The sequence below is a fragment of the Bos taurus genome, chromosome 8 (assembly GCF_002263795.3).
Source record: "Bos taurus isolate L1 Dominette 01449 registration number 42190680 breed Hereford chromosome 8, ARS-UCD2.0, whole genome shotgun sequence".
Lineage (NCBI taxonomy): Eukaryota > Metazoa > Chordata > Mammalia > Artiodactyla > Bovidae > Bos > Bos taurus.
In genome coordinates, this window is record NC_037335.1 from 59,585,939 (window position 1) to 59,601,230 (window position 15,292).

General features: G+C 48.6%; 2 protein-coding genes across 8 annotated transcripts in view; both read left to right on the forward strand.

The window, feature by feature from the left end:
• UNC13B (unc-13 homolog B) overlaps window positions 1–13,812 on the forward strand; it is a 212,729-nt gene extending 198,917 nt beyond the window's left edge. For 4 of the 7 annotated variants that reach the window (XM_024995783.2, XM_005210089.4, XM_024995785.2 and 1 more), the window contains 16 exons: window positions 51–136; window positions 5,186–5,312; window positions 5,446–5,542; window positions 5,776–5,919; window positions 6,226–6,303; window positions 6,767–6,844; window positions 7,086–7,174; window positions 7,409–7,561; window positions 7,683–7,806; window positions 7,915–7,971; window positions 8,164–8,244; window positions 9,178–9,325; window positions 10,782–10,838; window positions 11,644–11,736; window positions 11,917–12,076; window positions 12,242–13,811. In XM_024995783.2, coding sequence (XP_024851551.1) covers window positions 51–136; window positions 5,186–5,312; window positions 5,446–5,542; window positions 5,776–5,919; window positions 6,226–6,303; window positions 6,767–6,844; window positions 7,086–7,174; window positions 7,409–7,561; window positions 7,683–7,806; window positions 7,915–7,971; window positions 8,164–8,244; window positions 9,178–9,325; window positions 10,782–10,838; window positions 11,644–11,736; window positions 11,917–12,076; window positions 12,242–12,527 — 1,858 coding nt within the window. In that variant the 3' untranslated portion in view covers window positions 12,528–13,811. Of the gene's footprint in view, window positions 1–50; window positions 137–5,185; window positions 5,313–5,445; window positions 5,543–5,775; window positions 5,920–6,225; window positions 6,304–6,766; window positions 6,845–7,085; window positions 7,175–7,408; window positions 7,562–7,682; window positions 7,807–7,914; window positions 7,972–8,163; window positions 8,245–9,177; window positions 9,326–10,781; window positions 10,839–11,643; window positions 11,737–11,916; window positions 12,077–12,241 lie in introns of all 7 variants that reach the window. The other 3 variants (XM_059889128.1, XM_024995782.2, NM_001193239.3) reach the window with 2 other exon arrangements.
• An 88-nt stretch (window positions 13,813–13,900) lies between these two features.
• Window positions 13,901–15,292, forward strand: part of LOC516849 (phospholipid-transporting ATPase FetA) — a 110,741-nt gene continuing 109,349 nt past the window's right edge. Inside the window, exon 1 of the mRNA XM_059889555.1 lies at window positions 13,901–14,115. The gene's annotated coding sequence lies outside the window, so the exon portion shown is untranslated. The remainder of the gene's footprint in view (window positions 14,116–15,292) is intronic.

Below are 15,292 nucleotides of genomic sequence, written 5' to 3' on the forward strand. Positions count from 1 at the left end.
ATCAAATGCCTCTGCCTTGTTCTCTGACTATGTCTTCTTCCATCATCCAGGTTTCCCCAGGAGTTGAATGTGGGAAAAGTCAGCGCAGAAGTGATGTGGCAACTCTTTGCCCAAGACATGAAATATGCACTGGAGGGTAAGGCATGGCAGTGGGCTGCAAACCCCTAGCCAAAGCACCTGTTTTCCATCCCTTTCTTCTCCCAGACAACTACACTTTCCAAGTGAATAGTGCGGTGAGAAACTAGAAGGATTCTAGGCATAGTGGGTGATAGGCCTCAGGAGACCTTGGGTAGGCAAAGCTTCAGCCAAAGGAGTAATGGAAGTTGCTGTGTGGATGTAGGTTCCTCCTTCCAGCTCCAGAGCAAGCGCCTATTTCACACTTTTCCAGCCCAGAGATCAACTCTTCCCATGCTGGGTGTTCTCGAGTGGCCCACTCCCTAGAGAATGGTCTTACGACACTTGCCTTTACAGTTTTACAGCATCATGGAGCTTTAAATACATAGATAAGATTATTTTCTCACACCATAGACTGCTTGGCCTGACTTTCTTTGAAAGTTGTTCTAGACTGGCATGACAAACCCAGAAAGATACTTCTTTCCTCACTTCTTCCATGGAACCAGTTATTACTCATCTTGTTCATTCTGCTTATTCTGTTCATCTCCCACTTTGGCCCACAAAGATATCACTCCCTATCAGACCTTCCTGTGTCAGACCTTCCTGTTTTACCCATCTGTGCTCACTTATAAATAAGTGCATTTCCTGTTGCTGTATGTTATGTCAGTCGTCTCCTCAGTCTGTGAAAGTGGACCTAGATAGAGGGGGAGCAGTCTGGAGCAAGGACAAACCAGAGTCTGCATGTGTTATTTGGGTAGGGTGGTAGGACATGGGTAACCCTCTCAGACTTTTAAACTTTTGAGGTTTAGGAGCAGTAAGTTTTGAGGTTGAAAGAAACCCTGCAGATCTGTGCTTAGTTTCAGACAGTCACGTACTGTCCATGCACGTTCTGTAATTCTTCCCCAGAGCAGGCTGCCTCCTGTCCACACTGGGTCATGCCTGGGGCTGTAGGCCATGCCTTAGCTGGTCCGGCCTCTGACTTGGTCACCTGTCCCTTTCCCCCAGGTATCACATGGTGAGTGCGACGAGGAGTATTGCCCCAGTTCTTAAAGAACTCCAGCTCTAGTGAATTTAGGGGGCAGGGGCAGGGGCGGGAAGACAAGTACGTGTGAAAAGTGTATTGATTCCACAAGAGGAATAGTGTAAGGCTGGGCAGAGGTTTTTAAAACAGAGGAAACAGGTAAAAAGGGGAAACAGCAAGAGGAGGGTGGAGGTGGGGGCAGGAGAGGGGCGTGCAGGGCTGGGCCCCAGGACTTCTACCTGCCACCTGCCAAGTCAGCTCTGCTTTTATCAATTTTATATGAGGCTTTAAATGAAATTTCTTTCAAAAGGGGAATTCTGCTGATGTTTAAAACATAAAAGAGTTGAAAACTGATTTAAAGAAAGAACTCATGTTGACCTGGTTTCAAATCTCAGTTTTACCACTTACTCCTCAGTGTGTTCTTAGACTGAGCTACTTAGACTGAGCTACTTAATTCTTGTGAGCTCCCATTTTTATTAATCTATAAAATGGGAGTGATGATAGCATCTATTTCGTTGAGCTAACGAAGTGGCTGAGATGTATGTGACATACTTAGAATACTGCCTGACATTTATTAAAGGCTCATGAGCAGAGATGCAGTGTTAACACAATAGTATTTTTATAAGATTTTACCTCAGTGGAAAATGGGGGCAGGCAGAACAGGGAGAGACTGGAAGCTGGGTACAGATGGTCTGATAGTTTATGGCAGGGGGATGGGCTGGAATTATAGCAGAGAACTTAGAGGAAGAATGGGCTTGGCTAGATATTGGAAGGAAGCTGTGACAGGACTTGGTGATTGTCAGGATGGCGAAGGGCAAGAGAAGGGGAGGGGTTTGGAGACCTGGCTGATAAAAGGATAGTGTTGACCGCTGCTGTTATAATGCTACCATTCACTCAGCCTTTCTAAAGTCAACTTTGTTGAGGTATAATATGCATAAAATAAGATAACACTCTAAGAGTACAATTTGATGAGTTTTGACCAATAAGTACACCTGTGTAACTACTGTCCCAGTTATGATACAGAACAGAAAGTTTCTTCAGTAAATCCCCACCCTGTTCACCAAGCATATTGAGTACATTCTTTGTGCCACATACTATGCTAGTTGTTGGAACCCCAGTGAGATAAATGAGGCATAGTCCTAGCTGGTGAGAAGCTCAGATCAGTCTAGATAGCAAACCTATAATTTGGCAGTTACAATTCAAACTTAAGTGCTACCAAGGGAATAAGCATTGGGTGCTGAGAATCGCATAACCCAGACCTGGAAAGAGCACCTGGGAGGGCTTTCTGTAGGAGGTGATATACTGACTGACACCTGAAGGATGATAGAACTTATCTGTGGGGAGGGAAGGCATTCGTGACAGGGAAGGGAGCGACAGACATTTTAGGCAGAGGTTACAGTATGTTCAGAGACTTGGGTTCTAGAGAGAGCTGGCATGCTTCAGGAACTGGATACGGTAATTCAGTGTGATTAACACTTTAGAGTGTAGGGGAAGAGATGAGTGAGAGGTGAAGACAGAGAAGCAGGATAGAGCTAGATCATACAGGAGGTTTTAAGCCATATTTAGGATTTTGGACTCTATCCTGAGGCCGTTGAGAACCATTGAACAGCAACCCAGGTTAAACAAGGGATTAACATGACCACATTTTTAATATAGAAAAACCACTTACTCTGGCTACCATATAGAGAATAGGTTGGAGGAAGACCAGATTGGAGACTATTATAGTAATCCAAGTTGGAGATGGTGGTAATGAGACCTAGACAGGTACAAGTGTGACTATAAAGAAATGGATAAATTCCAGAGAAGTTTTAGAGATGAAATTAACAGGGATTAGTGGGTTAAATGGATATGAATAGATAGGAAGAAGGAAGACTTGAAGATGATGCTCAGTATTGAACAAGAGGGTAAGATTAGTGTGTATACTATGTTCAACTTCAGCTGAAGATGTTAAGATAGCAAAAGATGGTGACTGGAGTTAAACCCAGGCAAAGTGAGATGTTCCATCAAAGACTTGTACAGACATTACCAGAACCAGAGAGAGATCTGGGGGAGATGTCAGCAGTCTGGTAGTTGAAATCATGAGGTTGAAAGAACTCTCCAAGGAGAAAGATGAATGGAGGGAGGAACATGGAAGTCAGGGGCAGGAGAAGGTTTAGATACTCAATTGCCCCTTTTTAACAGATCAACCATCCTCTAACACCCCTGCCCCCCAACAACAGCCTCAAGTAACTACTGGAGCATGACTCCATGAGACTTGTTAGAATAAAGTGTGGCCAGTATTTCATCCGGAGAAGGCAGTGGCAACCCACTCCAGTACTCTCGCCTGGAAAATCCCATGGGTGGAGGAGCCTGGTAGGCTGCAGTCTGTGGGGTTGCACAGAGTCGGACACAACTGAAGCGACTTAGCAGCAGCAGCAGCAGCAGTGTTTCATCATTCATCCTGTTAGGTTTTGTACCATAGAAGTTAATTAGAAATTAGGGATTGAGGCCGGACTACAGATTATGGATTGACAGAGAAAGTGAGAATTCTCTGCAAACGCAGTAGCTTGAAGGTCCCTAGAAGAAGAGAATCAGGGAGCTCTGAAGGGATGGAGCAGCACTGCCCCTTCTCCCAGTGGGTTGTTGACCAGAAAGGAGAGAGGGCCCTCCTGGTGGTTCCTTCTTATGTTTCTAGGTTCTTGGCCTGGTTTAAGGACAGCAGGGTGGTGGAAGACAAGGGGGAGGCCCTGGGAGGGTGTCTTTGGTGTCCGTGACTTTTTCCCTTTCTGTACTGCTCATTGGCGTCTCTGCTCTGTCACAAGCCTCCACTGTCATTCGTATACGAAAAGTCCTCTTTCTGAGTGGTAAGCACTTTCGGTTGTTGTCCCTTTACCTCTAGTCTTACTCCTTTTTCCTCTTCTCTGGCTCACTGCTTCATAGAAGAGTCTGCAAATGCAACCTTGGGTTGAGGCGGTGCTGCCTGCAATGCCGGGAGATGACATTCCTGGGACAAAGGAGCCTTTTGAGGCTGAATCCCAGCCTCCCGTTTCCTCCTTGGGTGTCTGCTGTACTGATTGACAAGGGCAGACTGGCTGTTCTATCTTGACATGGAGGAGCATCACCTGTGGCAACTCGGAGTTGAGCAGTAGTGTTCCCAAGGACAACGACCTTCCCCTCCCTGTCACTCAGTACTCTCCCCATTTTGCTTGCTTTCACCATTATGTTACATGTAAGCACACAGTTGGCTTTTATTATGCAAACAAAATTAATGCTTCATCTCTAAAGGGGGTAGATGAAGGAAACCTGTGGGTGTGGCCAGTGCTCTAGACTCTCTGGGCAAGCTGTTGGTGATCTTTATCCTAGATTTTCCAGAAGCCTCTGCTGACTTGGCTGTATAACCTTTCACATAAGCATCCCATTTCCTGTAGCCGGATGGCTCTTTCATCTGCTTGTGTTTCCATGGTTTCCACACTGACTTATTTCATACTTCTCCGAGAGTTCATTTTCCAGTGTTTCAGCTCTGCTCTGGCGCTGTTCAGTTTACCTCAGGATTCTGTTACACTGTGGCTGCTCAACTGCTCTTTCTGTTAGCTTGGGCCCACTTTGATTTTCCCTGTCTCTGTGTGGCTGTCAGTAACCCATGTATGTCATGTATGACTGCTCATCTCTGCATTTAAGTCCATCTGAGGAAATGGCTCAGCTACTAGGATTAGTAAAGCCCTGGAAGATAAAGCGTAAAGTAAAGCATCATCCCTCTCGTGTCCTGGGCCGTTTCCCCACTAGTCAGCCTTAGCGCCCATATCCTTTTCTCCTCTTCTTCACCAGTAGCCCGTATCTCACTTGCACTTCCAAAAGTCAGCACAGGAAGACTGTGGGCCTTATCTGGGTGTCTGACTTAGCCTCTAAAGGAAGATTTGGGTCAGGCTTTTAGCAGAATACTCACTGCTAGGGAGAGATGACTGTGGGGAGGTGCTGGGAAATCACTCCTCTTCTAAGACACCTGATAGCACCATCCAACTGGATCCGCCTGAGCTCAGGAAGCTCAGACCCCGCCTCTCTCCCCGCAACCAGAGCATGAGAAAGACAGGCTGTGTAAGAGTGCTGACTACATGAACCTGCACTTCAAGGTGAAGTGGCTCCACAATGAATACGTGCAGGATCTGCCTGCCCTCCAGGGCCAGGTGCCCGAATACCCAGCGTGAGTCATCATGTGGGGGGCTGCAGAGGGAAGGGGGGCTCAGGGGCTGGGCACTGCCAGTATCCTTGCTGTCAGGCACGTGGCAGCTGCCAACCACTAGCTCCAACCCCTCCATCTTCCTGCCTGGCTGCAGGTGGTTTGAGCAGTTTGTCCTGCAGTGGCTGGACGAGAATGAGGATGTGTCCTTGGAATTCCTGCGTGGGGCCTTGGAACGAGATAAGAAGGATGGGGTAAGTCAGGGGCTTGAACTTCACAGGTGTCTAGCCAGGTCTCCCAGCAATTAGCTGTCAGCAGGAGTTCCTGGGCGCTAGCCGGGATGGCCATCCCTGCCTGATAGAGTCCATATAGAGGGCTGTCCAGAGCCATGGAGCCACCCCTGCTGTGCAGAGAGCCCCTCAGAACCTTACAGACTTGGGATGAGGTAGCAGCTGCAGATGATGACCCTGTGTGTGGCCTTCCTTAGTTCCAGCAGACATCAGAGCACGCGCTCTTCTCTTGCTCTGTGGTGGACGTCTTCACACAGCTCAATCAGAGCTTTGAGATCATCCGGAAATTGGAATGCCCAGACCCCAACATCCTTGCCCACTACATGAGGAGATTTTCTAAGGTACCATGACCCTCCTACTCTTTTCCCCTTACTCCATTACACTCATGGCCTATCTACAGACCTGAGATCAACCCCTCTTTGTGATGGCTTTTGGGTATAGCCTGGCGTCACCCCATGCTCCTTTACTTGAATCTGGGGCAGACAGGTGGGTTTGTTTCAGTGGGTAGAGAGGGAGATTGGTCCCCTACTTTGAGATTCCTCTTTATGTACATGTTGTTACTGTTCTGGGAGAAGTGTGACCCCAGGTACTATCCTCATGGGGAAAGCTAAGGGTCCCTTCTCCTTCCTCTTCCTCTTTCTTCTCAGACCATCGGGAAGGTGCTCATGGAATATGCAGACATCTTATCAAAGAACTTCCCAGCTTACTGCACAAAGGAGAAAATGGTGAGGGCCAGGCTCTTTGCTTTTGAAACTATCCTCAGAGCTGAGGATGGGGTGATGCTCCTGACTTGTGATTCCCAGCAGGGCTGTGCTTGAGATTATGCCACAAAATAACAAGAACCTGATAAGGAGTTACTTTGAGCCTCCATTTGGTAATTTATCCTCTACTGAGCTAGACCTTTGCTTAGGCTTTCTTTTTTTAAAAAATACATTCAGGGAGTTATAAAGGGTAATCCCATGAATACCTGGGGCCCCCTATTCAGAGTTAAAGCAGAAACATTTGCTTCTAGTCTTCATTTAATGAGAGCCATCAGCATTGCTTCCAGATCTCAGTGCTTAGGGAGAGACAGGTGTAACACATGCTGTAAATTCCCTGTGGTTTTTAGAGTCATGTGAGAGGCAGGGGCCCTAGACTGAGTTCTGTGCTGAATGGAGCCAAGACTTAACACTTCATCCTTCCCCACAGCCTTGCATCCTGATGAACAACATGCAGCAGCTGAGGGTGCAGCTGGAGAAGATGTTTGAGGCCATGGGAGGCAAGGAGGTAGGTCTGAGGTTCAGGGTTGCTGCATTCTCTCTTTGTTCCCAAGCTCCTCAGCCGTAGAACTCTGCCCTGTCCTGACTGGGTCTAGACCTGAAGTTTAGCTTGGGGTTTAGAACTGGTTTTAGCTGAGAGATTTGAGTAGGCACTGGGGTAGAGGCCCTAGGAGGGAGGGGTTGGGGCACAGGAGGGGAGAAAAGCCTAAGAGAACCAGCTTAGCCAAGCCTGCCTCCTATGGATACAGCTGGACCCTGAAACTGCAGACAGTCTGAAGGAGCTTCAGGTGAAACTGAATACAGTTTTGGATGAGCTCAGCATGGTGTTTGGAAACAGGTCAGTGGCCCCAGAATGCACGGCCCTCAGAGCCAGTTGTGGTGCCTGGCCAGTCCCGGAGCCCCTGCCCCACTGGCCTCCGCCCAGCGCACCTTTGTGCATCTTCCCCGCTTCCTGCTGGCCTGCCCTGTCAGCTGCACCACGTGTGTGCTCGGGTGGGACCGAGCAGCTGGAGCCACTTAGGGCCCGTGTGTGTGGGGGTTGAGGAGGGCCACACTGGGGGCACATGTGTAGTTTCCAGGTGCGGATTGATGAGTGCGTGCGACAAATGGCCGACATCCTGAGCCAGGTGCGGGGCCCAGGGAACGCATCCCCCAACGCACGGGCCTCGGTGACTCAGGATGCAGACAGTGTGCTCCGGCCTCTCATGGACTTCCTGGACGGCAAGTGAGTACAGCACCCAGTACTGTCCTGTAGGGACGAAGCAGGTAGAGGCAATCAGAAGAGCTGCTCAGGGAGGGGGCCTCTCAGCACTCACCCCATCCTGACCTGTGGCCTGGCCCTGCAGCCTCACACTTTTTGCCACTGTGTGTGAGAAGACGGTCCTGAAGCGGGTACTGAAGGAACTCTGGCGGGTGGTAATGAACACAATGGAAAGGATGATTGTTCTGCCTCCACTTACTGACCAGACGGTAAGGACAGCTCCTTTCCAGTTCCTCCTGCTGTATCTCCCTTACCCAGCTCCCTGCTTCCTGATGGAGTTTGCAGTTCTCTGGTTGAATGATTCTCTCCCTGCCCAGGGCACCCAGCTGATCTTCACTGCTGCCAAGGAGCTGAGCCAACTTTCCAAACTCAAGGTACTCTGGATACATGGGGTCCTTCTGCAGCCAGATGGGAAGGGCAGGGGTTGCCTGGGAGGGGGGAAATCTGAGCTCTGAAGACTGAAGAGGAGGAGAAGGAGAGAGGCATGCAGCTGTGGGCTGACAAGTGGGGGACCTTCATGACAGCCACAAGCTGTCCTGATGTTGTTGCTTTCTCTGGGGCTCCAGGACCACATGGTGCGAGAGGAAACACGGAATCTGACTCCAAAGCAGTGTGCCGTCCTTGACCTCGCCCTGGACACCATCAAGGTGGAAGACCCCCTCCTTCAGACTGCCTTCCTACCCTACCCTCTTGGTCCTGGCATTCCACTCGGCCAGATTAGGGGTCCCTCGGGCCCCCTCACATCCAGGAGAGAGTGGGTTTTGTATCTGTATCTTTCTCTGTTGCATCCACATTCCTCTTGGGAGCAACCAAAATGGTACCTCCTGTGTGGCCTCACGTGAATCACCAAAGAGCTAGAACATTTATTCTTGGCTTCTGAGGACACTTTAGTTCACTTAGTAACCTCATTGTCATTCTGGAATATTTCCCAATGGGAATTAATCTTCCAGATCCAATATCCCAGATCGGGCTAAGCTCTTCATTTATGTTTAAAATCATTTGGGTTTCAAAGGGTATTTTTTTCCCCTACAATGCATTCATTTATTCAACCAGACAACATGTGTCCAGGCACTAATACACTAGGAAGGATGCAGAGAGAATCAGATATGGTTCCTGCATCAGGATACTTATAATCTGGTATAATTTGGTAATAACCAGAGTATCATCCGGTATAAGGTGGTAATAAGGCAGGTACACATGGGCTGTGATTCAGGGCACTGGGGAGAGAGGTAGGTCATAGGTATAAAGTGCTCTAAGGGTTCCCAAGGGTAAAGCACCACTTCTGACTAAAAAGCTTCTATCCTGTATCTGTGCCTGTCCATATAGATTCATCCATCAGACATCACGTCCAGAAGTGTGGCCATCCCTTACCACTCCTGCCAGATACTCACATAAGTCTCTGCACCTGAGAGACTGTGACCCTGGCTCTGTGTGGCATTCCTGATCTTGTTTATTGAACGACTCCCTGTCCTCTTCTGGCATCTTTGCCGGCCTCTGCTTGGATGTCCTTTCTCAGGATTTGTTGGGGAGCTGCCTCTCTGAAGGGAGATGATGCAGTAGCAGTTATTCTTGTCTTTCAGCAATACTTTCACGCCGGAGGCAACGGGCTGAAGAAAACCTTCCTGGAGAAGAGCCCAGATCTGCAGTCCCTGCGCTATGCCCTATCTCTGTACACACAGACCACAGACACCCTCATCAAGACCTTTGTGCGCTCACAGACTGCCCAGGGTAAGGCCCAAGGGTTTCAGGTCCCCACTCTCCTCCCTGCTATGTCTCTGCCCCTAGGGAGTCAGTCTCCTGTAGCCCTCAGGGAGGCTCCAGGGACTTCTTCAGAAAGCCCTTCACATATAGACATCAGGATTTTCTTGATGGACCCCAATACTTACCCCTACCTACCCCAGACTCATACCAGATAGGAATCCCAGAGATCTGGGAGATGTGCCTGAGCTTTCATTTCCCAACATCATCTGGCCAGTGCATGTGTCTTGAGCTCAAGGAGTATACCCTGTTTGATAGGAAAAATGTGTGAGGAAGCCTTGAGAATGAGTGGTTAAGATACTCGTGAAGTCTTACAGCTTTGGGAGCCAAAGATTTCCCAGATTCTCCAGTGTGGATGAGAAGAAGGCTAAGAGGGGTGATCTGTGGGAGCAATTGAAAGCAGGGTATGGATCACGGGGCTGTACAGACCTGAGGCTCCAGCTTCGTGAGTGATGCTGGTGCACGGGGCACCCAGGTAGCTGGTTCTCGCCCAATGATTTCCAGTTCTCAGAACCCCTCCCAGTCTCCAGGCAGGCCCATTCATAGCCAAACACATCTGTACAAACACGGCTCAGACTGCAATTCAGACCCTGACCCTGAGGAGGAAGTCCTCTTGGGAAGGACCTTCAAGATGCAATCATTAATTGCTCCTTCCAGGGAAACCTAGGCCTGCTGCCCAGAGGAGTGAACTTGGCAGGGGCCTGGGGGTGGGAAGGCTTAAGCCTTACTGAGCTGTGAACTGACCCAGATTGGAAGAAGGAGGGGATCTAAGCAGTTAGGATGGGGTTGATGGAAGATTAAGAAATGCAGGGGGACCTGCAATACTGTTTCATTTTCCACATGTGTTCTTATTTCAAGCCCAGAGTGAGAAGAAAGAGCAAAAGGAGTTATGAGCCTTGCTCAACAAGATAGGGGGACCTTTCACAGAGATGAGTATGTGTAAAGGCCCACAACATCAGAGAGGCTAGGAGTTAATCTAAAAGGCTTTTCAGAGACACTGAGCTTTGAGCTAGATATAAAGATGAGGTGAGGCTGGACTGGGCACATAGGAAGTAAGACCAGGCAGGGGTGGTGACCATGGGGAGTCTGCAGTTGTGTGTATGTGTTCTACCCACTGCTTTGTCACTTGGAGCCTAGGAAATTAGAGCCTACAGCTTTCTTTATTGTGTCCTGCTGGTCTCAGAAACTTGCTGTATGTTCTACTGCCTCTGTCTGTGATTTGGTTGATGTGCAAACTGTTAAGTATAATTTGGAGCATTCACTGGCCCCAGTTCTTAGACTTCTCTCTGCACCCTGCTCCATCTCTGTGCTCCCTCAGACTATGTGTTAGAGCTGCTCTGAATGCCTGTGAACTTCTTAGACTCTAACTGATTCTTCTTTCTCTGTCCTACTGCTGCTACCTCTTGACTTGCCTGTCCTCACTCAGTGCATGATGGGAAAGGTATTAGGTTTACTGCTAATGAGGACATTCAGCCGGAAAAGGGTACGTTATACACCATGCAGATGTGAATCTAATACGGGCTAATACTGTCCCCTGTGAACTAGAATGAGCTGCTTAAGGTGGGGCTGAGGGAACCAGATGTCAAAGGTCAGAGGTTCTATCCCAAGTCTCAGAGTTGGGCAGTGTATTTGTATAGTCCAAGATGGGGTTAACAATAGTTGTCTTCAGAATTCCCCCACCACTCCATCTGAGGACAAAAAAAATTTTATCTGGAGTGCAGGGTACTGGGGTTTTCCCAAAATAGAGTGAGGCCTCTACTGAGGGGAGCCTGCAGACTGGCCAGGGGGCATTGGGGAGCTGTGTGTGGAGAGGTCCAGGTTTGAGTAGGAAGAAGTCACTGTGTGCAGGGCAGCCCATAGGTGGGAAGGAGCTGCTTTGGGCTGGATGGGACCCACATTGTTCTGCTGAGAAACCATGGGGTGGACACAATTCTCAGACAAAAATATAGGATGGCGGCACTGTCCTTTCCCATCATCTTTCAATGAAAAATTCTTCAGCCCAGGAGATAAGAGAAGTTTGGAGAACCTGAGAGATTTCAGTTGTAGTTTTGGAAGAAGTTTCACCTAAAATGTTGTCACCCTGACTTGTATTTTTATACACAGCCTCATTCTTCATCCCCTTTCTTTTCCTTTCCCCGTGGCTCACATCCCCATAGCTTCTGTGGGTGACTGCTTCTTGCTTTAGGGTGTAGGATAGTAGCCTCCCAGCTCTTGGTTTTACCTGGAGTAACTGGGCCTAAGGTCTTCAAGTTCTCCGGTAGGGAACCATCTGTCCCTCTGCCCACCAGGGTCCGGTGTGGATGATCCTGTGGGAGAAGTCTCTATTCAGGTGGACTTGTTTACACATCCTGGAACTGGGGAGCACAAGGTCACAGTGAAAGGTGAGTGGCATGGATGCACAGGCTTGAGACCTTTTCTTGCCCAGTGGCCCCATCAGTCAAAGGCAGGGACTGCTTATCCCAGTCCTTCAGCTTAGCCCTCCTCCAAGGGGAATCCCACCTGGGGGCTTAAGAACTGGGAATGCGTGATGGGTTACCTCACAGGTTTCCATATTTGTGTAGTGGTGGCTGCCAATGACCTCAAGTGGCAGACAGCAGGTATGTTCCGGCCCTTTGTCGAAGTCACCATGGTTGGCCCTCACCAAAGTGATAAAAAGAGGAAGTTCACAACCAAGTCAAAAAGTAACAACTGGGCTCCCAAGTACAACGAGACGTTTCACTTGTAAGTTATGGTTGGGGGATCTAAAGGACTTTGGGATGGGGGTGATCTGTAGAATAAGAATTAAAGAGAGGAGAGAAGGGATGGGCTGGATGGTGGCTGGGGTGAATTCATTTGAGGACGCCCTCATCTCTGGTCTCCTATCTTCCATTTACCCTGTGCTCACAGCCTCCTGGGAAATGAAGAGGGGCCAGAAGCCTATGAGTTGCAGATATGCGTGAAGGATTACTGCTTTGCCCGGGAGGACCATGTGCTGGGGCTGGCTGTAATGCCTCTGAGGGATGTGGCAGCCAAGGGCAGCTGTGCTTGCTGGTGCCCCTTGGGCCGTAAGATCCACATGGATGAGACAGGCGTGACCATTCTCCGGATTCTGTCTCAGAGGAGCAATGACGAAGTGGCCCGGGAGTTTGTGAAGCTCAAATCAGAGTCTCGTTCTATGGAGGAGGGGAGCTGAGCACCCAGACTCCTGTGCCAACCAGAGGGCACCAGTTCCACCAGTCAGGGATAATAGGAGTTACTACATAGTCATCTTAGATCCTCACAGTCAAGAGGCTGATTCATTCAGTTAGGAAAGTTTAAGGGAAAATCTAGGGTGGTGTGAGTGTGGCTTTTCACAGAAAGGGTCTGAATCCCTGACCAGCAGGTCTGTGGTGCTAGGAGCTGGGCTGTGGGGCTTACCACACAGGGAGATTTTTCATGGAGGGGCAGACATTTCTGAGAGTGTCAGCCATTCTTGGTAGAGATCCTTCCACTCCCACACCCCTTTTTTCCCCCCCTCCATACCACACCTAATCCAGTTAGATCCATATATACCAATCATTAGAGGAACATGTTTAGAGGGCCTGGAGCTTGTGCCTAATGAGGTAAGTAATCCGTTGAGTCTACAGGTATTGCTGAGCCCTGTAGTCTGAACTGGAGTATGGCCAGGGCAGGAACACACAGAATAGAATGCAGACCATCTGTTGAGCAGAACCCAGCAGTGTAGAGTAGCTCAAGTGAGTACAGGGCATTGAGACTGAACAAGATATCTTTCAGCAATGAGCTATGCTAATCCCTTCCCCCAGATTAGCTCTCATGAGTAGAACCAGGTTCACATGGTGCTTCAGAGGCCTGAGCAGAATTTCTTTGGAACCCAAGCACCAGGGGCCACCTGCCCAGGAGTCTCCCTACCTCACTCCTTTAGGAAGGGGAGTGATGCTTTAGGACATGAAAGGCTCTTAAGTATACATATCTGAGAGCTAGTTGAAGAATCCAGGAGAGAGGGCTTCTTCATAGATAAGCCCTGAACAAAGCCAAAAATTGTGGAAATCAGTCTAGAAGGAGTCCTGTTCACCTATGGCCACTGCCTTTTGGTGGTCCTTCCCCTTGCAGACAGAATCTAGCCTTTGTCCTCACTCCCTTTCATTTAGGTCAGCTGCTGTCCCCCTCATAAACCGTTCAACTCTACAGAAGGAACTTAGACTGTGATCCCTCTGTACAGGCTAGATTGGGGGTGGATGGGGAGCAGAGGGGGAGGGGGGCTCAACACTCCCAGGGAGTCATGTGGACTTCCCAGGCCCTTGCCCAGAGATGTGACATGATCCTTCAGTATCCTCATAGCAGCCTCTTGGACTTCTTGAGGACTCTGCATTAGCCATTACATGAAACAAGAAACGAAGCATCTTTGCTGTTTTAAATTGTATGTGCCATTGTTATAAGAAATTATTGACTAGTCTGTAATAAATTATCTTGTAGCAGCCTTTGGGATCTGGTAATTCCGGTAAAGTGTGGAAAGCTGTAGAAATGACTTTCTAATATAATGACAGATTTAGACCAGCGGCTCTTTCCTCCTCTCTGCAGTCACAAGCGGAGGAGCCTAACACAGCTAGGGGAAAGGGCAGATTTCTGAGAAAGGGGGCGTGGTGGGCGGGGGCTTGGGGAGGAGGGGTGTGGCGGGAGGCGGGGCTCTCTCTGGGCTGGGTAGTGGGGGCTCCCGGGCACCTGCGCAGAAAGGTGCGTTAAGATGGCGGCAGTTCCCTGGAGTCGACGGCTGCGGAGCGATGGTGAGAAAGAGGCGCCCGAAGGTGGCGCCCGAGGAGAGGTTATAACCTTCTCCCTCCCAAGACTGAAGAGATTGTACCCCTCTTATCGCACTCTGTGTATTTCCCAGTAGCTGTCTGTCTTTATGCTTTCTTGTAAACTGTTCTCCCAATCCTCCGCATCCCCATACTGGAGTATATGCGTTTCCTAGAGGCTTCAGAGACTTATCTGCCCAGATACCTAGCAGAGGGGATCTTCCCCCACAAATTCCTTCCCGAGGGTATCTGTCTAGTTAATAAAGCAGATATCCCCTAGACCCCCAGTCAAGGTACATTCCTACTAACTCAGGGAGTTTTCTGTCCACTTTTCCAACACTGTCCACAGAGTCTCTCAGAAGGAAACCGTGAATCCTATACCATATTTGACTTGAAAGTGGCACGTTTGCTATCATTCTTCTCTCATATGGAGCAGGAAACCTACCCCATAAGGAAAAGTCAGACTCTGGCTGATAGCCTACAAAAGACTTGCATATTTGAATTAGTAACTAACTTTTAAAAAACATTTAACATTTAAAAAATGCATATTTCCTGCTTTGGGGGAAAAACTGGAAAAACTTAATGTACCCAAAAAATGACAGGTGGTTGGAGCTCAGAGCAACTAGCAAATTAGTTTTCTACAGTTTATATAGACTCCAAGGACTTCTCTGGTGATGCAGTGGTTAAGACTTTGCTTCCAATGTAGGGGGAATGGGCCCAGGAACTAAGATCCTGCATGCCACATGTAATGGCCCCCAAAAAACACTGAGGAGACTCCCATTATTCCTTATTTTGTCATACTGGATTTTACATTATTTACCTGGTGCCTGGGAGGTATTTGAGTTTGTAATCCCTGATGTAAGACTTTGGGTAATTTTCTGTACCAATACTCTGAGCTCTTAATGGAAACTAAAATCCAAAGAGTCTGGATATATGTTTAGGTTATCTTTGGTTTCTGTGATACCCTGATTAGTATCAGAGGTCATACGAGTAGTTAAAACCCAGGGTGAAATCTGTATTAAAGTGTTCTTCATAAGAGAATTCAGTCAGAAGAACTGAAGATGGCTTCTTGGTGCATTTAATCTTGAAGAAATCATGTGACATCTCTCTGGTGGGGCCAGGCTGAGAAACAAGATGCTGTTTCTCTGAACACCTGGTTTTAAAA